At 49.5% G+C, this 23,600-nt stretch overlaps 1 protein-coding gene across 1 annotated transcript in view; it reads right to left on the minus strand.

The window, feature by feature from the left end:
• Window positions 1–22,899, minus strand: part of PDPN (podoplanin) — a gene marked incomplete at its 3' end in the record, with an annotated part of 28,643 nt that extends 5,744 nt beyond the window's left edge. Inside the window, 3 exon segments of the mRNA NM_001003220.1 lie at window positions 780–909; window positions 2,575–2,729; window positions 22,649–22,899. Coding sequence (NP_001003220.1) covers window positions 780–909; window positions 2,575–2,729; window positions 22,649–22,715 — 352 coding nt within the window. The 5' untranslated portion in view covers window positions 22,716–22,899.
• Between the last annotated feature and the right edge of the window lie 701 nt (window positions 22,900–23,600).

Genomic DNA, 23,600 nt, shown 5'->3' on the forward strand with positions numbered 1-23,600 from the left:
CAGGCCCCATGCAGGAAGCGTGATGTGGGACTCGATCCGGGGACCCCGGGGTCATGCCCTGAGCCCAAGGCAGACGCTCAACCACTGAGTCCCCCAGGTGTCCCAAAATAAGGCAATTTTAAAATACAAATCCCAAACAACTAAATTTTTTCTTAAGAAAGCTCTAGAAATAGGAGGCTATCTCTTTCCATTGTTAAGTTGTCATGGCAATGAGTTTTCCTCATTCTCAGCGATGGTCTATACCTCACAATAACAACAAAGTCCCAATGTGGTGCTCCTTTTACACTGCTGCATGGTTGGTGCCAACTACGAATCAAAGTACAGCCCCTAATCCTGGCAAGACTGGTTTAGAATAGATTCTTGTTCCATGTGTACAGACATGAACTCAGTGTGAGATGGTAAATAGTAGCACAGAATCTATTACAACTCACAGGGGTTGGTTGAGGTTTCTGCTCTTGGGAGTCAATACAAAGTTCTTAGTGTAGCATCATATCAACTTATGGTCAGCAACATGACACAAGTAGCTCACTTGTCCTTGTGGGGACATTATCACTATTGTCATTCAAAGTGAAGAGCTGTGTTCAGCAACCCAATAAATAAAATTCAAGTTAGCAACCCTATAAATTGAATTTTGAACCTCGCACATTATAAGCCTTGGTTCAGAATTCGCTCTTAGCATTCCAGTATGTGCCCTACTAATCGTTAGGTTTGTTCTTGGATATTTGGAATGTATTGATTTGCAAAAGATCAACACCTGTTGGGGCAACTGGTTTTCTTACCTCTGGAGTGACTAGTCACTACATTCAAGGTTGTGGTGCTCTGGCTCTCTTCTTTGGCATGGACTGTGCTTTCTTGAGTCGGCCCATCCTCTAAGTGTAAGTCTGTTACACTCTCTGTATTTTTTGTCACCTATTTGAGAAGTAAATGAGGCAAAGAGAAATAAAACCCAATGTTTTAAAATATATACACAGCCTTATAACAGAAAAGGATTTAAAGTGGCATACATACATAAAATATATGATGACATAAATTTAAAGTGCAAATAAGAAAACAAACAAACAGAAATGACAGACTGGGAACAGGAATACAACCAAATGTACTCCAGAAATAAACACCAAATATTTGGCATGTTGGCTTCCTAGGGTCTTAATTCTCCAAAAAATACTAGGTCACTAGACTTTAATTCTTCCTCTCTCTGGAGCTTGAATGGCATTTTTCCCCTCTAATATTTACTTGGCACATATTATGTTGTATCATCGATCAATGCCCTCCCTCCCCCAATTAGAGTAATAACTGGCCTTTATCGAGAGCTTACTGTGTGCTAGGCCCTTTAAAGACTTTCTCATTTACTCCGTAAACAACCTTGTAAAGTAAATCCTATTATTAGTCCTATAGCCTAAATGAGGCCTAGAGAGATTAGACAACATGCCCAAACTCACAGAGCCAACAAGCAAGAAGACTTGGAAGGGATTTTGCTGCCTCCAACGTTCATGCCAATGTAGCATTCAACACATATGCTAGTGAGCACAGGCAATGAAAGCACAATTAGGTTAAGTGGGTCGGCGTCAAACTTAAAAACTTTGTAGCAGGACACAATCAACAGAGTAAAAAGCAACCTATGGAATGGGAGAAAATATCTGCCAATTATATACCTGATAAGACTCTGAAGAACTCCTATGACTTAACAACAGAGAATTAAATAGCTTGATTCAAAAATGGGCAAAAGGGGGCAGGCACCTGGGTGGCTCAGTTGGTTAAGCATCCGATTCTCCATTTCAGCTCAGATCATGATCTCAGGGTCATGAGATCAAGCCCCATGTGGGGCGTTGCACTCAGAGTGGAGCCTGCTTAAGATTCTCTCTCTCCCTCTCTCTCTCTCTGCTCCTCCCCTCCCACTTGCACCCGCTTGTACCTCTCTCAAAAAACAAAACAAAACCCAAAACCAAAAAATAATAATAAAAATAAGCAAAAGGACTTGCATAGACCTTTCCCCAAAGATGATATAAATGGTCAACAAGCGTATAAAAGATGCTCAGTATCCCTAATCATCAGGGAAATACAAATTAAAACCATAATGAGATTATCACCGCATACCTGTTAGGTTGGCTACTCTCAAAAGAATGGAAAATAACATATTGGTAAGAAGCTGGAGAAACTGCGGGTAGGATTGTAAAATGGTGCAATCACTATGGAAAACAAGAAGGAGGCTCCTCAAAAAAATTAAAAATAGAGCTATCGTATGCCTCATCAATCCCAGTTCTGGGTGTATAATCCAGTTGAAAGCAAGGTCTGGAAGAGGTATTTGCACGTCCATTTTCATAGTAGCACTATTCACAATAGCCAAGGGTTGGAAGCAACCCAAATGTCCACTGACCAATAAATGGAGACACAAAATGTGGTACAGACATACAGTGGAATAATAATCAGCCCTAAAAAGGAAGGACATTCTCACATGTGCTACAAGATGAATAAACCATACGGGTATAATTCTAGGTGAAATAAGCCAGTCATAAAATGTCCTTGCATACGATTGCATGCCTATGGCACCAATTCCACTCTTCCTGGAACACTCACCAGAGGGGTTAAGCCAGACTCATAAGGCTCTTCAGTGGCACCGTCAGTCACCACGTTATCTTCTGCGCCTGGCGTCACCACGCTGTCTTCTGTGCCTGGGGTCACCACGCTGTCTTCTACACCTGGTATTATGTCATCTGGCCGGACTGTGCTGGCTGAAGAAGAAAGACTGGGTCAGGGCTTAAGGTAGCAATTGTGTGGGTAGACCTCACTGGCCAACTACAACCAGATTATTTATTTACTGTTTTGGGGGGGGGGAATTTTTTGGGGTCATCTTTCCAGCTTACCACAAACCATTCTCCTTGCTGCACCTCTGTCACATACAATGGTGTGGTCAACTCCACAGCCAGGCAAAAGGAGCTAAAAATACAAAATGGTGGAGCCACTTGGCGGGGTGACAGTGGGATGCCTACTTCGCCTTTTCAGTATTGAACCAGATACTTCCTGGTGCCATTTCACACAATCAATTAGTGTATTCAGGTTAATGTGGAATATCATTCAGACCTGGAAAAATTCTATGTTACAGTCGCCTGGGAAGATTTCTAAAAATACGAATTTGCAGGCTCTATCTCTAACATGCTGAATCAGAATGCCCAGAAGTGGATCCTATCTCTTAACCATCCAGTGTGCTTTCCATTTAATTTTGAGACGGATGTCTCCTTGAGTGATTCGAACCGTTGGCTCCGACCACAGACCTCCCAGGTAAGGTCAACCTCTTATTTTATAGTTGAGGTTAATGTCTATGAGGGAGAGTCAGTCACGCACGTAATGGTGCCGAGATACCCAACAGAAGTCCTAGCGCGCAGAGAGCGATGCTAACAAGGGACCTCAGTGTCCCTGGAGGCGGCTCTTCTGTGTTAACGTTGAATGAATGATCCTGTTGTACCAATGAGAGAGGTTTCCCGAGGAGCAGGGGACGGGTGGAGTGGGTTAGCAGGTTGAATTCGACACGAAGGTGGAGTGGAGGAAGCAGAACAGATAACAACAGTGGCCTTTTCCTTGACCTCTGTCACAATGATCCAAATGAGTCACGACCAAGCAGGGGCATTGTCTTCATTCACCAAATAGCCCTTTTCACGAGTTAAAAATCTGACTCGTTGGCCATGGGCTCCGTCCCCATACTCAGAGCGGCTCTGGGAACTCCGTGGCTAAATACAGTTGCCGACTAAGCAAGCGTACACATCCCAGGGGCAAGAGGGAGGCGGTGCTTGGAGACTGGGTTTTATAATTAAAGAGTAGATGCTTGGACCCAGGCGGTGCTCAAGTCAGCAATCCTGTCTTTGCCTTAAGATATATTATTTCTCCCTGTGCTTAGAGAGCCCAGCCAAAGGCACAGCTAATAAATATTTGATCATAACTTCTTTGCTGATGGAGGGAGAAAGTCTCAAGAGTGAATTCGCTTGTTCCGCGAGCCTTTCCTTTGCATCTGGAGTCCTAATCCGGGGCTGTCGATCAATGGCTTTGGATGAGCCCCCGAAGCAAAGGCATTTATTTTTTCATCTGGGGGGGGGGGGGGATGGATTTCACCAGTTCGCAATGACTGAACACCTCGAGCAGTTTGCCTCCCCTCTGGCAGCGCGCTGGGGTGGCGGGGGGCAGTGATGCGCTGCCGCCGGGATTTAGGGCTGTGGTGTTGGGCAAATGCTGAACCTATTTATCAAGCTCAGGGGGGAAATAGCCCTTGGCCGGCCAAGCAGACCTGACTAAACACACACGCCCGAAACCTCCGGCCCGGCCCGCTTTCTTTTCTTCCCCTCCTGGTTTGACCAGTTAACAAGTCATCAGTGTTACGGATGTGTTCTGGGGGCCGCTCAGCAAAGCCCTTTACTATGTGGCATCCTCCAAACTTTACAAGACAAAGCAAAACAGCCTTGCTTAAAAAAAAAAAAAAAAATCAAGTACTGAATGAAGTTGGTTTGCACTCGTTCATAGAAAGTTCAGCTGGTGGAAAGCGTAACTTGATAAAAATGCCTTCTTGTCCTTGGCCCCAGAGCCAAGTACTAAGATCGCCCTGAATAGACAAAGGCTGTTTCATGAATGACACTCGTGATTAAGACGCGCAGCTTTTGTCTCACTGCCCTGGCTTTCTCTCCGCTCCATGGGAAAGCTGATCTCTAACAAGGGATCTTCGACTGAGCCTCTTCTTATTTTGGTTGAAGCCTTTCCCGGGTGAGGAGTCCCTACCAGCCCAGCTGCCCCGTTTCCAGCCAGCGATCGACGCCCTTTCGCCTTGACCAGTGAAATTCAAATCACGGGGCGATGCCTTGGTCCTCCCGAGGCACGTGCGTGCACAAGCACACACACACCTGGCCACGTAAGCCCAGGGCCGAGCCCACAGCAAGCGCCAGTCCTGCGCCCCGCTAGCCTCATGCTCGGGGACACTTGACCCAGCCTGCGGGCCTTACCCACCTGGGGGCCTCACCCTCCTGGGGGCCTCACCCACCTGGGGTCCTCACCCTCCTAGGGGCATCACCCACCTGGGGGCCTCACCCTCCTAGGGGCATCACCCACCTGGGGCCATCACCCGCCTGGGAGCCTCACCTGCCTGGGGGCCAGAACCTGTGGGAGTTTCCAAACTCAGGGGCAACACATCCATTGGCTTTGGAATTTGTGTGTGGGTGTTATTCTTTCAAAAGCTCAGCAGGATTTTTTATTAACCAGGAGAAGGTGTGATAAATCAATGTTCCCTAAAGTTCTTAAATCTGAGAACCAGCGGAACTGAGGAGATCCTTAGCAGTTTGAAGACGCTAATTGTCAATCACTTTTATCCTCGCATTGAAGCCTGATCTCTGGAAAGAAATGATTCTTGTTTCCATACTTTTATGGGATCCCCTTTTGTTTAAAATATTTCAGAATCTAGGGGCACCTGGGGGGCTCAGCGGTTGAGCGTCTGCCTCTGGCCCAGGGCATGACCCTGGGGTCCCGGGATCGAATCCCACCTCGGGCTCCCCGCAGGGAGCCTGCTTCTCCCTCTGCCTGTGTCTCTGCCTCTCTCCGTGTCTCCCATGAACAAATAAATAATCTTTAAAAAAGTAAAAAATAAAATATTTCAGAATCTACAACTGTTACTGTAATAGTAATAGGACCAAAGTCTTGATAAAAAGTGTTTTAAAGAAGTGTTTTCAATCTTCTGGTTTTATTTACATTCCTGATTCATGGTGGTGAGTGGTTCCATTTATTTGTTGGCCATTAAAAATGTCTTCTTCTCCTGTGACCAATATTTCTCTTACGGTATTCATCTTTCATATAGTTTTTTGTGTGCTTTATGCCTTAGGAATATATTTTTGTAAGAGCTGCTGCAAATACTTTTTTTTTTCTTTTGACTAGCTGGCATTTGCATCTCTCTCTTTTTTAAAGATTTTATTTATTTATTCATGAGAGACACAGAGAGAGAGGCAGAGACACAGGCAGAGGGAGACGCAGGCTCCATGCAGGGAGCCTGATGCCGGACTCGATCCTGGGACCCCAGGGTCACGTCCTGAGCTGGAGGCAGATGCCCAACTGCTGAGCCCCCCAGGCATCCCTGCACCTCTCTTTTGTAAGTCCTGAGCTCAGTTTCCAGTCAGACATCAAGCTTGCTTTTCCCTTTGACGTCATACTTACAAACCCTACCTCAAGCTTATACAAATACTCACCAAGATTATCCTTATGGTTTTTTTCTTACACTTAATGTTTATAATTTACAATTTGATCCCCCCCCAAAAAAAATTGACCAGTTAGTCCCAATAAACCCTCTTTCCCTCACTGCTTCAAAACCAGCTCTCATTGAGACGAATGTCTTCTTTCAAACACCACGTCACAGTCATGGGAGCAACCTTTCAGCACAAGGACCCGCTACATGGCTTGCCCACTGCCTTCTGACCTCACTTCCATACCATACACTGCCCGTAGATTCTTTCCAGAACGGATTCCTAAATCTGTGCTCCCCTTACCATCCTCTCCCCCTTCCTCCTCAAGTTGGCTGCTAGCAGAGTCAATTCAGTGTCCTGGGCAGGTGTAGGGGTGTAGACCCGGGCAGGTGTAGGGGTATAGACCGCGAGGAGGAAGAGTAGGCTACTTTAACAGAAGTGCATTGAGGCCTCTCTAAGTTGTAGGTTCTGCTCCACGTGGGAGGCCCCAGCTTTATAACATTTGCCCCACCCCCTCCCCCAGCATAGGCCTTATTTGTTTATTATCTTTTGACTGACTTCGTTTCAAAATGGCCTGGTGGGTGAGCTGCACTGGCTCGTTCCCTTTATCGGATTAGGGAAGTGAGGCTGACAAAGCTCTCTCCTTGACCAAAGTCTACTTGGGCTTCTCTGTCCATCCCTGCAAGAGTCTAGTTTCAGCAAGAACCCTGCTAGGTCACTTTAGAGAGAACGCTCCCTCCTGACCAAGCTCCCCATCCCCCACCCTCGATGTCTAAGTGGGAAGCTTGCCTTTAGCAAGAATCCTGTTGGGCCAGTTTAGCAAGAACCACCCCCTACCCTTAACGTGTTCTCTCCATACTTTTCCATTCACTCCCCTCCTACCTGCCCCCCACACACTCTGCTCCTCGGTTATAAATCCCCAGCGATCTTTGCTGTACTTAGAGTTGAACCCTCTCTCTCTCTCCCCCTATTGCAATAATCTTGAAGAAAGTCTTCCAATGTTTTAAAAAGCGTCAGAATAATTGTCTAACATCGGAAATGAAATGGTTTGTCCAGGGGGCACCTGGGTGGCTCAGTGGTTGAGCATCTGCCTTTGGCTCAGGGCCTGATCCTGGGGTCCTGGGATCGAGTCCCACATTGGCGGGGAGCCCGCCTCTCCCTCTGCCTGTGTCTCTGCTTCTCTCTGTGTGTCTCTCATGAATAAATAAATAAAAATCTTTAAATATATATATAAAAATGATTTGCTTAGATCACCTGGTCGGTGAGCAAACACCAAGCCAAGTGTTTTAACGGCTCATCCATGTGCTCACCAACAAAACAAAAGACATCTTTGTGGCACCACGGCCACAGTGGGCCGGAAAGCCCGCTGCCCCCTCCCTGGGCTCTGACATCCTTCCTCTTCAGCCTTCATCCTTTCATAAATTATAATCCTGGTCGTCAGAAGCAATTGCTCACTCTGGCATCACATGTCCTCTTACGAAATCCCATCTGGTTAGAATCTTCCAGCCCAATTATTTAGGGACCAGAATCTCAGTTTCCTCAAATGACTCTAGGACTAAGCTTTCTGAAGCGGTAGGTTATCGAAGGAAGACGTGACCTCCTTTATAAGAGTGTGTCTTTTTCTCTTTCAGCAGCAGCTCATCCTTGCTCTGCAAATTAAGACAGCAGCAACCATCAACGATGGTGGGGTGAGGTCTGGAGCCGACGACCAAGAAAAAATTCTTGAGATGTCTTTGGTGCCAAATGGTGATTTTATTAAAGCCCGGGGACAGGGTCCGGGGGCAGGAAGAGCTGCTACCCCGGGCCTGTGAGGAGTGGCTGATTATATACCTGAGAGTTGGGAGGGGTTTGAGGATGGCATAGGCTCTAAGGAATTTTAGAAGCAAGGTTTCGAGGACCTTGAGGGGCTGGCTATTGTTGGGAAAAGGTCACTTATTACTGGCTAATAAAACCTGAGTCATGAGACCCTTCAGATGACCCTTCAGATGTGTATCGGTGGGTCATGTGCTTGGGGAATGACCGCCAACATGGATCTTGGGGGTTTAGAGATAAAGGAAATTTCTGAAGGACTTTTTATACTTTTTTTTAAAAGATTTTTTAAATATATTCATTCATGAGAGACAGACGAGAGAGAGAGAGAGGCAGAGACATAGGCAGAGGGAAAAGCAGGCTCCCCACAAGGAGCCTGATGGGGACCCTGGCCTGAGCCGAAGGCAGACGCTCAACCACTGAGCAACCCAGCTGTCCCTCTTTTATACATTAAAGTAGACTCACAGGATCCTGGGGTCGGGCTAAGATTGCCTCTTGCCCTCAGCAAAGTATGAACATTGAGGCAGTTGCGTCCGTAAGGAAGATCCCTCTGCCTGTTTCATGGACTTGTCAATGTGCTGCCCTGGGCTCGTGCTTTGTCCTCAGCTGGCCCTGTGTTCCCCCATCAGTCAAGACTGGAACCTTCCCAAGGCCTACTTCCGTCCCCAAACATTCCGTTCACCTACCAAGTGCTGGGCCCCCTTCTGGACACTAGAAACAGAGGAGTGAGCAAGGGGAGGTCCCTCACGGGTTTGGGTACTGTTGTCTGGGGGAGGGGACTCACAGCGAGCAAGCAAGGACAGCCTCAATGGCACTCTTTGACCCCCTTAGACATGTCCTCCAGGGGCACTTCCTTGGGGAGGCCTCCCCCCCACCCCACGGAAATCAGTACCTGCCCCCACACACCCTCACACACCTGCCACAGTACTCAACCACTCATGGTGCCGTATATTCACTAACGGGCCGTCCCACCAGGACATCAACTGAGTAAAGGCTGTTTACCTCAGTGTCCCCCTTTCCTAAAATACCTGGCACATAGGGGACACTCAATAAATACTTGTGGAGAAAGCAAGTGAACTCCAGATGGGGAGAGCTGGGCTAACTAACCTGGGAGCCCAGAATGGCTTGGGGCAGGACACGCTCAAGAAACGGAGAGAAGGGGGATCTCTGGGTGGCTCAGCGGTTTGGCGCCTGCCTTTGGCCCAGGGTGTGATCCTGGAGTCCCGGGATCGAGTCCCGCGTCAGGCTCCCTGCGTGGAGCCTGCTTCTCCCTCCTCTGCCTCTCTCTCTCTCTCTCTATCATTCATAAATCAATCAATCAATCAATCAATCAACCAATCAATCTTTAAAAAGAAAAAAAAAGAAACAGAGAGAGGTCATGGGTACTGGGGGGAAGAAACGAGATCGAGGAGGTGGGGAGGGCCCGTCTGGTGGGGTGTGTGTCACCTGGAGTGTGAAGGGAGGCCAGTAGATGAGGTCACTGGGTCCAACGCCCTGTGAATGGTGTGTGTGTGTCGGGAAGGCGCTTGGATCAGACTGAAGCGGGGAGACCCCTCAGCCTATCCTGTGTCCCCGCGGGAGCGGCTGAGACTTGGCCCAGGGCAGAGAGGTGGCCGGGGGAGAGCCAGGCAGGTACAGCCCAGGACGAGTCTGAAGTCCTCCCCCAGCGACAACCAGAAGTCAATGCAAAGCCTTGGAGCTGAGAATTCATTTCATCAACGGTTCGAGCCCTGCTGGGGAACAACAAGGCTATGAACGGAGGCACCGAGTACGTGACACCGAGGCTTTCCCGGACTTCCCCTTAGTTTACTAGAAGAGCCGCCTAAGTTCCCTAAGTTTACACGCCTCTGCTGTTTCCATGTCCACGCAAGGGAGAAGCTCCCTGCGGTCCTCTAACTGCTGACTCGAAGCTTCAAAAACCAGACAGCTGGGGAGGCGGCGTCCACGGCATTTTATCTTGAAACAGGAAAGTTGATTTGGGTGTGTGTGTGCTTGTTTTACGTTTCAGTGTAAACTGTAAATTAACTGTATTTTTTTCAGATAAATAAAATTAACTATTTTTTCAGATAAATAAAGAATTATTTTTTCAGATAAAATAATTTTTTAAAAAATAAAATTTTTTTTCAGATAAAATATTTAAAAAAATATATTTTTAAAAACTCATTTATTTGAGAGACAGAGAGAGCGAGCCCGCATGAGCAGGGGAGGAGCAGAAGGAGAGGGAGAAGCAGGCTCCCCACCAAGCAGGGATCCTGACCTGAGCCCAAGGCAGACACTTAACTGACTGAGCCACCCAGGCGCCCCAAGATATTACAGTTTTAACTATACTTTTTTTTTTTTTTTTTAGCGATACTCTGATTTTAAATGTTAAAAAATCAATTAGGTAACATAAGTGTTATTAGTTTCCGGAGTAGAGTTTAGGGGTTCATGGGTTGCACAGAACACCCCAGTGCTCCTTCGGTCACTTAGTGCCCGTCACCCAGTTAGCCCATCCTCCCACCCGCCGCCCCCCCAGTGACCCTCAGTTTGTTTCCTAGAGTTAAGAGTCTCATGGTTTGCCTCCCTCGCTGACTTCATCTTATGAAAGTTGATTTTCAAAATAAAGAAGTCACGAGCTGAGTTACCCCCGGGGTTTTCAAAGAAAACCTGTGGTGTCAGCCAACAGATTGAAGCAATCTTCCGTGTTGCCTGATGTTTTCTAGCATCTTGAGCTGCTCCAACATCACGGAAACAGAGTGTTCTTTTTTTTCTCTTACGAAATCCTAGGAAGTTCTGGTTCCCCACCCACCCACCCTTGGAGTAACTAAGATAATTCATAAATAATTCATTCTAGCCTTTCCACCCACCTGGCCTCCCAATTACATTTGGGATGAAGCAATGCTTTTAGAGAGGTCAACACATCTATTTGGAAAACAAAAGCAAAAATGCCTGCTTTTGTTCCTTTGCCCAGAGACAGGCTCCTGCCTATCACCTTTCCAGCACGTCTCCTTTTTTTTTTATAAATTTATTTTTTATTGATGTTCAATTTGTCAACATATAGAATAACACCCAGTGCTCATCCCGTCAAGTGCCCCCCTCAGTGCCCATCACCCAGTCACACCCCCCCCCACCTCCCCTTCCACCACCCCTAGTTCGTTTCCCAGCACGTCTCCTATGGGCGCTCAGGAGCCTGAGAATAAACCCTCCCCGAGCTGTGGAGAGGTGCCAACCTCCGAGGTTCCCTAGCGCCCTGCAGACCACCCACGTTCCTGCTCAGATCTTCACCGGGTCCTTCATCTCCATTCCAACGGCCCAAATTTAGCTTTTGATGCTGCTCCCTCATTTACCACCAAGTGGGTTTCTGCAACCAGAAGAAAGGTGTCAGGACTCTGCTTTGATTTACAACATCTTTGGAATCAATCCTCTCTCGTCCCACAGCCTGGTCCATCCTCAGACCTTGCAAAGGAGCCTTTCCTTGGGATATTGAAAATTGCCTGCTGACCCAGAGCTTCAGGTCCCAGCAGCACTGGGCTGTGGTCAGTATAATCCCTGAAGTGGCCAACGGGTTCCCCTCTTTCCACGGATCAGGGTCAACTGCTTCCTGGATCAGAAGCGTGGCCACGGGAAATCGAGGCGGCTCCTTGAGGGCTCGGCCCGGCCACAGTACCCGTAGCTTTCCTCCGGGGTGCACGGTGCCCCCCTAAAGCTCACACCACTTCGCATCCCCAGCACTGGGCCCTGCGGTAAGCGCTCAGCAGATGTTTGTTGAGCTACTCCTGACTCAAAAAGCACACGGCCACTCACCTAGGTTATTTCTTCTGAATCATCGTGCCTATTAGCATAGTCTTGCTACTGTCCACGGTGCTTCGCCCCAGTTGTTAAACAGCTTCCCCAGAACGTGGCTGAAAGTAGGACAGTCGCCTCTGAGGATGAGCTCTGTGGCTCTGCTGTTCCTTCTGCAAGCGAGCAGCGGCCTGTCCGCTTGCTGGGTCCCACCCTGGCAGCCCCTGCAGGCCCAGGCCCGTGGTGGGGTGCAGTCACCTCCCGTCACCACCGGGGACATGTGAAATTCAAGAAAGACGTGTCAAGGCTGAGGTCCGACAAGTGTCACCAGTTCCTCTGAAGAAACCAGAAGCAACGCTTACACATTAGGGTTTGGAGCCGTGTTCCCTGTCTTCAGGGAGGGGGCGTTGTGCACAGTGCCCCAAAGAGGCAGCCTTCTGACGGGCTCTGCAGCTGAACAGGAGCAGCAAAGAAAGGAGAGGGGTCCGTGTGGCTGGGGACTCAGCTTTCGTTTCCCTAGCAGCGACTCCCACCAAGTCCCTGGCAGGTGGACGGAGCAGGACGTGCAGTCCTCGACGCACAACCCCGCGCTTCCCCGCCACCTGCATGCTCTCTCCCCTGATGGCGGAGAATCAATGGAGGCCCAGGGGGGGCCCTTCACAAATCCCCAGTTAATCTCCATGACCGTCCAACAAGTAGGTGTTTTATTTTATTTTTTTATTTTTTAAAGATTTTATTTATTTCTTTGACAGAGGGGGAGAGAGAGAGAGAGAGCACAAGCAGGGGGAGTGGGAGAGGGAGAAGCAGGCTCCCTGCCGAGCAGGATGCCCAACGTGGGGCTCGATCCCAGGACCCTGAGATCATGACCTGAGCAGAAGGAAGATGCTCAACAACTGAGCCACCCAAGCGCCCAGTATTTAATTTATTTATGTATTTATTTTTTAGTCTATTACAATTAACATGGTGTTACATTAGCTTTAGGTGTACAATAGAGTCATTCATAATTCTACACATTAGTCAGTGCTCATCACACTAAAAACACCCTTAATCCCCTTCACCTATTTCTTCCATCCCCACCGCCCCCACCTGCCCTTTGGCAACCACCAGTTTGTTCTCTGTAGCTAGGAGTCTGTTTTTTGGTTTGTGTCTTTTTTTTCATTGCTTTATTTCTTAAGTTCCACACATCAGTGTAGTCATACAGTATTTGTTTTTCTCTGACTTATTCTACTCAGCATTATATTCTTCAGCTCCATCCACGGTGTTGCAAATGGCAAGATTTCATTCTTTTTTTTATGCCTGAGTAATATTCCATGGTCTATAAATGCCACCTCTTCTCTATCCATTCATCTATGGATGGACACTTGGTTGCATCCATGTCTCGGCTATCATAAATAAGGCTGCAATAAACAGAAGGGTGCATATATCTTTTCAAATTAGTGTTTTCATTTTCTTTGGATAAATGCCCAGTAGTGGAATTACAGGATCATATGGTAGTTCTATTTCTTTTTTGAGAGAAAGAGAGCGTGAGTGGGAAGGGGCAGACAGAGAGGGAGAGAGAGGATCTCAGGCAGCCTCCATGCCCAGCACGGAGCCCAAAGCGGGGCTCAATCTCACAACCCTGAGATCGCGATCTGAGCAGAAATCAAGAGTCAGATGCTTAACTGACTGAGCCATCAGGCACCCCTGTGATTCTATTTTTAATTCTTGGAGGAACCTCCACGCTGTTTTCCACAGTGGTGACACCAGTTTGCATTTCCAAGGAAGGAGGTATTGTAATGATGGTTGCTATTTTGAATTTACGGGAGGATGTAGGAAACATGGTACCAAGCACTCTCTCCCGATCTTTACAAAAGCCTTATGTCATCAAAAACCAAAACAAAACAAAACAAAAAAAACAAAACTAATGTCATCCTCATTTTGAAGCTAAGGATAGTGAGGCTGAGAGTAAACCACTCACATAGCCAGCAAGTGGTGATGCAGGGATTAGACATCGGCTCTGTGAGACTCCAAAGCCCCCTCGCGCCACCGTGTCACACAGGCTCTGCGTGTACTGGTCACTCTTCAGCAGCTCCCCTCATAGTCTCGCTACTCCATGTGGCAAGGGCTGGGGTGGCACTGAAGCTGCTCTGTGGGCTTCTGGATGTCAAGGGCACCTGAAGTTTCATCCTTCCAACTCCATTGTCCATCTAAACCATACCTACTGTACTACCTGGCCCAGGTGAGCTACTGCTTCCTCAGAGCCTTCCCGGGATGCCAAGAGGAAGCAATTTCTCTAACCTAGTACCAGGCTTGATAAAACCAACACCGACCACTTTTTCTCTACTAACGTCTATATGCTTCCTGGGAGCAACATCTCATTCTGCTGCAGGTTTATGGCCCAGCCACTGGCGTGGCCTCTGAGAACTGAATGGATGAATCCACGAATAGTCACACGTCTCGGCATTCACAAATCAGCTTACCTGCTCACCCCAACCACAACCAGGGCTCAGAACTCCTCAACTATTAAAACTAGAGGCTGTTGATTACAACTTCAACCAAGATTACTCAACCTGGAAAGAGGTTTTCTCTGTTGACCAAGAGAATGTTCTCAGTAAAAGAGGAAATGAGTTCAGCTTTATAAACTGGAATCAACACCTCTGTAATAACTCTTCTGGAACTAGCTGGGTTCAGCATCCTGTGTGAAAGGCCATCTCGTAGAGAGGACTGTTTAGTACGTGAAAAACCAAATGACTACAACTTGCTTTAGAAGTCCTGCCCTGGAACAGAGCATCTCAACGGGGTGGCAGAGAATTTGGGAAATCACTTGCCATCTGCTCGGAAACTGAGCTTCTGATTCATCAGGGCTGTCAGCTGAACAGGCCCTGATTTTGCAAGAGTGAAAAGAGAAGCCCGTTCGGATCTGACCTCACCATCCACCCATGTAGCTCACAGACAGCCCAGCTGTGCACCGAGGAGGATGAGGCCCTGCAGGAATGTGCAGAATGTGGCTGTGTTTCCATTAAGCTGCTCTTGGCCTTGATCCTGAGCCTGGTTGGGGAGTTTGAAGTATGCTTTGGTAGATTTTTAAAAATAATTGTTCTTAGCGAGGGGGAATCTCTTCTGACCCTCCTTGCCATCATTCTCCCCTTGTTTCTGATGAATGGGGAGGAGTTCAGGCAGCAAATTGTGTCTGTAGGCCTTAGCTCCAATGTCATTTTGATTTTCCTCCCAGGTACCCATCAGATGTATCAAATTGGATGTCCTACCTCAAAGTCCCTCTGTCTAGAACAGAGTGCACAAACTTGAACTCCTCCTTATGACATTGGTTTCAAATCTATCATCCCTCCAACCTGACTTTTAGATTTCTATCACCTGCGTCTTTGTTGTTTCTGCCTAAATGCATGGATGACTGTATTTCCTCCCTCCTCCTCCTGAAAAATGTTTATTATGTATCAACCATGTCTTTTAAGTGCTGAGTGAGACATGGGTCCCACTCTCTAATGGGCAAGAGATGTACACAAATAACTAAAATACAGCAATAAGAAAAGTTGAAGCAATCTTGAAAAAGAGTCAAGTAGGAGGACTCACACTTCCCAGCTTCAAAACTTACAACAAAACTACAGTAATCAAGACTGTGTGACGCTGGCAAAGGGATAGATGTATAGAAAAATGGAATTGAATTGAGGGTCCAGAAATAAGCCCATCCATTTATGGGCAATTGATTTTTGACAAAGGTGCCAAGATAACTTGATGGAAAAGAATGACCATCAAGAATTTCAACTAATGGGGATCCCTGGGTGGCGCAGCAGTTTGGCGCCTGCCTTTGGCCCAGGGCGCGATCCTGGAGACCCGGGATCAAATCCCATGTCGGGCTCCCGGTGCATGGAGCCTGCTTCTCCCTCTGCCTATGTCTCTGCCTCTCTGTCTCTCTCTTTCTCTCTCTCTCTCTCTCTCTGTGACTATCATAAATAAAAAAAATAAAAAATAAAAAAATAAAAATAAAAAAGAATTTCAACCAATGGCCCTGGGACACCCGGACAGCCACATGCAAAAGAATGGAGTGAGCCCTCTACCTTGTATCTCATATAAGAAGTAACTCCCAGTGGGTTGAAGACCTAAACATAAGATCTGTAACTACACAACTGTTGAAAGTAAACACAAGAGTCAACCTTTGTGACCTTGGATGAAGCAATGGGTTCTTAGATTTGACACCAACAATATAGGCAATCAGGGGCAAAAATAGATAAATGGGACTTTAAAGATTTTACTATTTGTGCTTCGATGGACACCATCAAGAAACTGAGTGGGAAGGATATTTGCCATTCCTATGTCTGATAAAGGTCTGGTATCCAGAATATATAAAGAATTCCACAATGAAGAGACAACTCAATTTTAAAATGGGAAAAGGATTTGAATAGACATTGCTCCAAAGAAGATACAGGGGTACTTGGCTGGCTCTGCTGGTGGAGTGTGTGATTCTTGGTCTTGGGGTTGTGAGTTCAAGCCACACACTGGGTGTAGAGAGTACTTCAAAATAAAATCTTAAGAAGAAAATAAGATATGTAAATGGACAACAAATGCCTGAAAAGATGCCGAGCATCATTAGTCGTTAGGAAGATACTAATGAAAATGACAATGAGATACCACTTCATATCCATTAGGAGGGCGACCATCAAAAAAATGAAACAAAAATAACACACACACACACACACACACACAAAACAAGTGTTGGTGAGGAAGTAGAGAAATTGGAACCCTTCTGCATGGTCTGTAGGAATGTGAAATGATGTAGCCACTTTGAAAAGCAGTTTGCAGTTCCTCAAAAGGTAAAGTTTTCATATGACTGGGCAATCACACTCCTAGGGATACCCCCGAGAGAAATGAAAACATACATCCACGTAAAGATTTGTACACGAATGTTCATGGCCACGGTATTCATAGAGCCCCAGAGCAGAAGCAAGCCAAACGTCCATGCAGCGGTGAATGGATAAACCACAAGTGGAGTGGTATCTGGCCGTTAAAAATGAATAAAATTCTGACACACACACTGCAACAGAAATGGACGTTGAAATCACACTGGGTGAAAGCAGCCAGGCGCAGAGGGCCACATACTGTAGGATTCCATTTATATGAAATGCCCGCAAGAGGCAAACCCATGGACACAAAACGCAGATCAGTGGTTGCCCAGAGATGGGAGACAGAGAAAACGGGAAAAACTTCTAGTGGTTTGATTATTCAATTTATCTCTTCCTATAAGATTTTATTTTTAAGTCATCTCTACACCCAACATGGGGCTCAAACTCACAACCCTGAGATCAAGAGTCACATGTTCCACCGACTGAGCCCACCAGTTGCCCCTGACTAGTCCATTTCAAAGGGTTAATTTTATGATCTGTGAATTACTTACCAATAAAAAAAAAATATTTGGTAATGTTGTGTTGTAAGAGGTGAACAGCGGGAACTTGGGAAATGAAGGAAGAATAAGAAGTCGGGAAATTCTGAGCTGTAAGTCATGCTAGCTCAGATTCCCCCAAATCTGAGCTCATCCCCCATTTGGTTGTCACCACACTTAGTCTCTCATCTCCTGACCCCCCCACCCTCACCCCAGTCATCCCATAAAGTAGATTCAATCCCACATGGTTCCTGTCACCAATTTTTTCCTGCCAACTGCTATTCATAGCTCCTTACCCCCATTTGCCATGATTGTGTCTTGCCTCCTCCACTGAGCAGGGACTCATCCTTCTCCCTGACTTATCCTCACTCCAACCCCAGCGAGCCTGCATGAGTCTTCCCATCCAACTCTAGATTGTTCTACTTTCCATGCGTTTGCTTGAGCAATCGCTCCTGCCTGCGTTGCCCTTCCCTGTCACCTTGTCCAACCAATCCTACCATTTTTCACAGCCGAGATCAAGCCCTTGTGCCCCATTAGGCTTTTCCTGGCTATTGAAGGCCAAAGAATCTCGTCTCCAAATTCTTAGTGGCAGTTAATGGTGTTTGCTGCTCAGGACGTGCCATTTTATGTTGTCTCCTATGTTCTTTTTTACAAGTACACCACACACATCTATCTTGCTGCCCACTTTGTGCTTCTATAAAAAAGTTCTTTTTTTTTTTTAAAGATTTTATTTATTTATTCACGAGACACACACACACAAACACACACACACACAGCGAGAGAGAGAGTGAGAGAGAGAGAGAGAGAGAGGCAGAGACACAGGCAGAGGGGGAAGCAGGCTTCCTGCGGGGAGCCCGACGTGGGACTCACCTTGAGCCTCATGACCCAAGCCAAAGGCTGACACTCAGCCCCTGAGCCATCCAGGCCGTCCCCAGAAATTGAATCTTATTACGGGGTGACCCAACTCAGATGCTTCCATTTCACATTAGCCAAATTGAAAAGAGGCCAGGAAACCAAAGAGTTTATTTGCGACAGGAGACCGTTTTCCAAGGCCACGCTTGTTTGCTGTCCGAGGCAGGCCCTCCTCGAGAGGAAATACCTGGCGCACATGCCACAAAGACAAAGGGTGCAGCTCTTGGGTGTAATACATTTCCAGACTGTGATGGAACAGGGTCCCTGATTCATCATAGGACAGTCACCGTGGCTGAGACCCAAGGCCACCCCACACGACATCTTGCACACGGGCTGTAGCAGGGATTCCATGTGCCTTGCCTGACTCACAGCGCAGTCACTCGACATGTGCTTGCTAAACATATGAACTCCTTGGGCAGGGTGGGTCTACCGCCGTCAATCCTCATTCCCTTTCTCTCCCTCTCTAGGTTCTAGGCAGACCGGCACCTTTCTTCCTCAGGCAGGATACTATTCATAAGCCAACAGCTTTTTATGTCGGTTGTGTTTTACTCTCCTGGACGGAGACATTGTAAGGAATTGTAGGAAGCACCACATTCCCATCCATACTGTGTTTGCACATCTTCCAGGACCCGCTTCCCTGCTTCCCACCCATAGGTCCCCGACACCCCTGCACGCTACGAATGTTAACACCGTCGGTTGTTCCCCCGTGTGCCCCACGGTACCCCCTCCGCTGTCGGAGGCACAGGGCAGCTCTACCCCCTGGATAGGGCAGGAAGGCCCACCTTCCTCGGGGGAAAGGTGATTATCCCTTCAATCGGTTTGTTGGGTTTTTGGTTTTCTCCCTATGTGATATTGAGTGTCGCCCCAAACAACTTCAGTTTGCAGCTCCTCAGACAACTAGGGGAGCCAGGTGGCCAGGTCTGCAGGGTCCCCCCGGACCTGGCGAGATTCCCCTCCAAAGACAAATCCACCTCCTCGGAGTGGGTCACAGGCAAAGTCGCTGGGCCAGACAACAAGCAGGGGGATCCCAGCCACCCCAATCTCTGAAGCTCTGGAGAACACTTGCCTCGGACTGGCCTGCCTGCTTGGTGGGTCCTGGAGGGTCCTGGTGGGCCCTGGTGGATCCTGGAGGGTCCTGGAGGGCCCTGGCGGGTCCTGGTGGGTCCTGGGGGGCCCTGATGGCAGCCAGGACTGAAGCAGCCACTTTGTTGCCTAACCTGGCTCCAGCTCCTAGCCCTCGGGGAAGATATCTGCTCTCTTTCCTTCACCAAAAAGTTTGAAGGAATCGATAGGGGAAGGATTCAGAATTTCAATCAAGCATTCTTTAGCTCTTGCCCACCCCTCGGGAATCCCAAGGCTTATCTCCCTTAACTGGTGACTCAGCTGCAGAAGTGCTCCCCACCGGGTCCCCCCAGTCACTGGATTCCCCTCCAACAAATGGCTCATGCTGGACCCGTATTTCCTTGAGGGGCTTCGGGGTGGCAGGAATGGCACGGCTTCCTTGGAGAGCCTTGGGAGATCTTGTTTCGATTCCCCAAAGGGTTCCACAAGGGCACTGCTGGCATTCGAGTCTTCTCTGTCTTCCCCTGAAACATTTCCACAAGTTGTAACCTGGCGTGCATGTTCTTAGAGCCAGAAATATGACAAATATTCAGATAAGCCAATGGAATTTAAAGCACAGGTCCGTTGCTCTGCTGGCAAGGGCTTGGGGAATGCTTTGTAGTCAGGTGTGACTCTCCAACGTGCGTGCGCACAGCTCCAATCCTGCACCTGGCTCCCCACCAAGCGCCCAAGAGGTGCTGGGTCACCATTTGGGGAATGAAGCCATGAGTCCTATTTTCACTCCTACAGGCATTGAATGGCAAGCTCTTAATGTAAAGGACTTTTGATACCTTTACATTCTTGTTTGTTTTCACGTGTAAGGAGCCTAAAGGGACATTCACCTCTAATTTCAAGGTCGACCGTTAGTGTTTATGGGGCTCTGTAATGTCCTGGAAAGCGATTGGGGTTTGGAGGGAGACCCATTTCTGAATCCAAGCGCTGGCATATCCTGGAGATAAGGATGTGTAATTTAAGGAGTTGTAAAGATTGAAGGAGGGAACTGTGACACTCCGAGCACACGGTGGGGGTGGACGTGGCGGGGAGGTGGTGTCCTCCCTACTTGGCCAGACGCTCACTGTCACGCCAACTGTCACACCAGCGTCTGGGCTCCTGACAACCCTCTGGTATGGAGCGGCTATACCAGCAGGGACCACTCACTTCGGAGGCCGGAGAAAGAGAGAAGGGATCGCCTACCTCTGCCTTCTTCTCCGAGTTCCACTTAGTCTTGGCACGCTCGGATACTTCTTAAAAAGTTGCTTTTCTCCGTTAAACTCTATTTTGGATCTCATTCTCCACGGTAAAGGGAGCACCTCCCTCCCAAAGACTCTAACGGACCCGGTGTTTACTAAATGCTTGATCGATGCCTTAAGCGCCACAAAAACTCTTAGCAACTCGAAGAGCTCCCTAAGTCACTGCCAGGAGTCTCGGGGAAATCACAGGGAAATTTGTTTGCCGCATGATTAATCCTGGGTGGACCAGTCCCGGAAAATCACATGTGGGCTTGCGGCAAGCAGCAGCCTGCAGGATTTCACAAAATAAACGGACGAGCGGAGGGGCCCCGGCCTGGGTGTTTTGGATGGAAGCTCAGAGCCGGGGCAGGCCCGACAACCGAGGACAAGGCCAGATGCGCGGACCACGGAGCTCCTTTGAATCCACTCAGCTCCAAAGAGACAGCACATGGGACCAGATTACAAAACGGAACCAGATTATGCACTAGATGGGGGCGACCCAGTGGGGAGTAGGACCCTGGGAGAAGGATAATAAAATTCATCACCATAATTACCCCCAGCCCGGCGCCGCCGCGAGAGCCACAATAGCTCAGCTCAATGAACTTATTCATCCATATTCCCTTGGCCTCGGTCATTATTCTCGGACAAAACCCGCCCTGGGCCTCAGCTGCTTGCCGGCAGCCCAGCAACTCAGCATCCCCACGCAGCCAGCCCCCCAGCCTGGGGAGGGGGCGGGGCGGGGCGGGGCGGGGGCGTCTGTCCTTAGCCCGGGCAGTTTCTAGCTCCAACAGCGGCCGGTGATTCTTTTTTGTTTTCCAGACCAGGTTTGGAGATGCCTAGGTCAGGTCCAGCCCTTCCGCTCGCCGCTCCCCACCTCTGACTTTCAAAAACTGGCTTAAAGCTGATTCCAGCCAACCCTTTCCTAGGAGGAAACGGAGGATGCTGCCCAGCTGCTGCCTTTCCTGAGCTGAGCTGGGATGTGGCTTGCTTTGGGGGTCTCCCACCCCTTGCCCCGGGGAGCACAGGACGGTGTCATCCGCACATGGTCTCGCCAAAAGGGAAATGTAACCGAAGAGCGGAGCCGGGTGTGCGCCGGTGGAAAGAGAAGTTCCAAAGATAGGCCTGCCGCGAATAGCCCAGGGGCCTGTAAAGATAGTTGCTCAAGTCCCTTTGAGGCAGACAGCCTGGCAGAGAGTAGCGCACCCCGTATAATTTCCCCAGGCCACGGAATTATAGGTGCCTGGGTCAGGTCTATCCCTCCCGCAAAGCACTCCCTCCAAAGGAGGATTTTTCTGGTACTAGACCCACCTCTGTTCTCAATCTGGAAAATACAGTTTACCTTTCAGCAACCCCCAACTCTAAAGATCACTGGTTCGCTTACGGTTCCTTCAACCAATATTTAGTGAGCAAATACTACGTGCCAGATATTGCTTTGGCCCTGGGGATCGGGGCTGAGACAGCACTCTGCTCTGGAGGGCTTATATTCTATTGGGGAAAACAGATTCAAGTGAAAGCCCAAGAAAAATCAAATGTCGACATCTGTGCACGGATGCCACCAGCACAGCACACCGGGCAGAAAAGAGCCAGATGGGAAGAGGATGTGAGAGTTGGGGCGGGGGTGGGGTGGGGGCAGGGGAGCTCCCACCGTCACACCTAACACAGGTCAGGTCCAAGGAGACGCCAAGACTCCTTCAGTCATTGACGTTGGCCAAGTCCAACACATGGCCCCAAACCAACTTATACCAACTTAAACCCACAAGGTTCACAACACTCACCCGCTGCCTCCCACACGTCCATCCTTCCACATGCACCATCCTCTCCCTGGAGCCTAGTGGACCCCAGCGATGGGGCCTGGGGGCGTCCAGCGGGGTGGTGCATGGGGTGTAAGACCTGGCAGGCCCGAGGGAGCCCACCGGGAGCCCCCTCCCCCCCAGCACTGCTGAGTGTCCCCCCATACAGAGGGTCGGCCTCTTCTGGGGCCCTGCGCACCCCTCCCATGCAGCCCCATGGGGAGCCCAGTCCCGCCAGCACAGGGCTCCCGGCTCCCATCCTTAACCCCGAGTCAGGGCTGAGCGGCAGGTTGCCCCTGGGCCCCACCTGCTGCCAGCACCGGCTCAGCCCCCAGCTCTCCTTCTCGGGGCCCCTGAGCCCGCAGGCACGCACAGCCAACTCCCCTCGGCTCCGCCGGGCAACCCCGAGTTCGGGGCCCAGGCGTTGGGCGAGTCCCAGCGCCCCGTCCCCGCGGCAGGGCCCGGGCTTACCTCCTGCTGCCGGGACCCGGAGCCCCGCGCCGCCCAAAACCAAGAGCAGGACTGGCACCCTCCACATCTCGTCGGCTGCCCGGTCCCCTGGGGGCCAGCGGTTGTCTCGGCGCTGGGGGGGTCCAAGCTCTGCGGCCAGGGCCCGGCCCCGGGAGCCAGGGAAGAGGGGCTGGAAGGCCGCGGGGAGCAGGAGCCCCGGCGCCCAGGGTCCCCAAGCTTCCTCCTCCCGCAGCCGCCGCCGCCGAGCTGACTTTGCTGCTGGAAACTTTGCGAGGAGCGAGGAGCGCGGAGCCGCCTTTATCCCGGCGAGGGCGGAGCGGCCCTAAGGGGTCCCGGGCTCGGGCTCGCTAGGCCCGCCCTCCGCCACCGCCGTGGGCCCGCGCCAAACCCGACCTCAGGCCAGGTTTAAAGTTACAGGGCGGCCGGCGCCGGAGCCCCCAGGGGAAGGGGGCACGCAGGAAGCAATTCAGTTTTGTAGAATATCTTACTTTGCTAGTTTGATTTAAAAAAAAAAAAAAGACTAAGGCACAAGCCTGTGTTGTTGGGGTTTTTTGGTTTTTTGGATTTTTGTTGTTGTTGTTAGAAGTAAACTCTTCCTTGCACGGCCAGCAATTTTAGAACCAAGGATGGGATTGTTCTTGTAAATATTGAATCCGATGGCTTGAAAAAAAAAAAAGTGGCCGCCTCGTCTGGGTGGGCCGGGGGCGGATGGGGCCGGTAAACTGCTCCCTTGTCCAGGGACCAGGGGAGGCGGGCTCCGGCGGCGCCCGGGAGAGCCGGTGGGGAGTTTGGAGGACTCGCTGGCTCCGGCAGTGATAGAAAAAGGGCTGTTTGAGGTCTGCTGGCCCTCCCCGTGGATGCGGGGCTCGCAGCGGGTGAGGGGCCGCGCAGGCATCAGGACCCACCTGGCCACCGTGTGGCCCCTTCCAGCCGCCCCCATCCCTGTTCCTCC

Source organism: Canis lupus, chromosome 2 (assembly GCF_011100685.1).
Source record: "Canis lupus familiaris isolate Mischka breed German Shepherd chromosome 2, alternate assembly UU_Cfam_GSD_1.0, whole genome shotgun sequence".
NCBI lineage: Eukaryota > Metazoa > Chordata > Mammalia > Carnivora > Canidae > Canis > Canis lupus.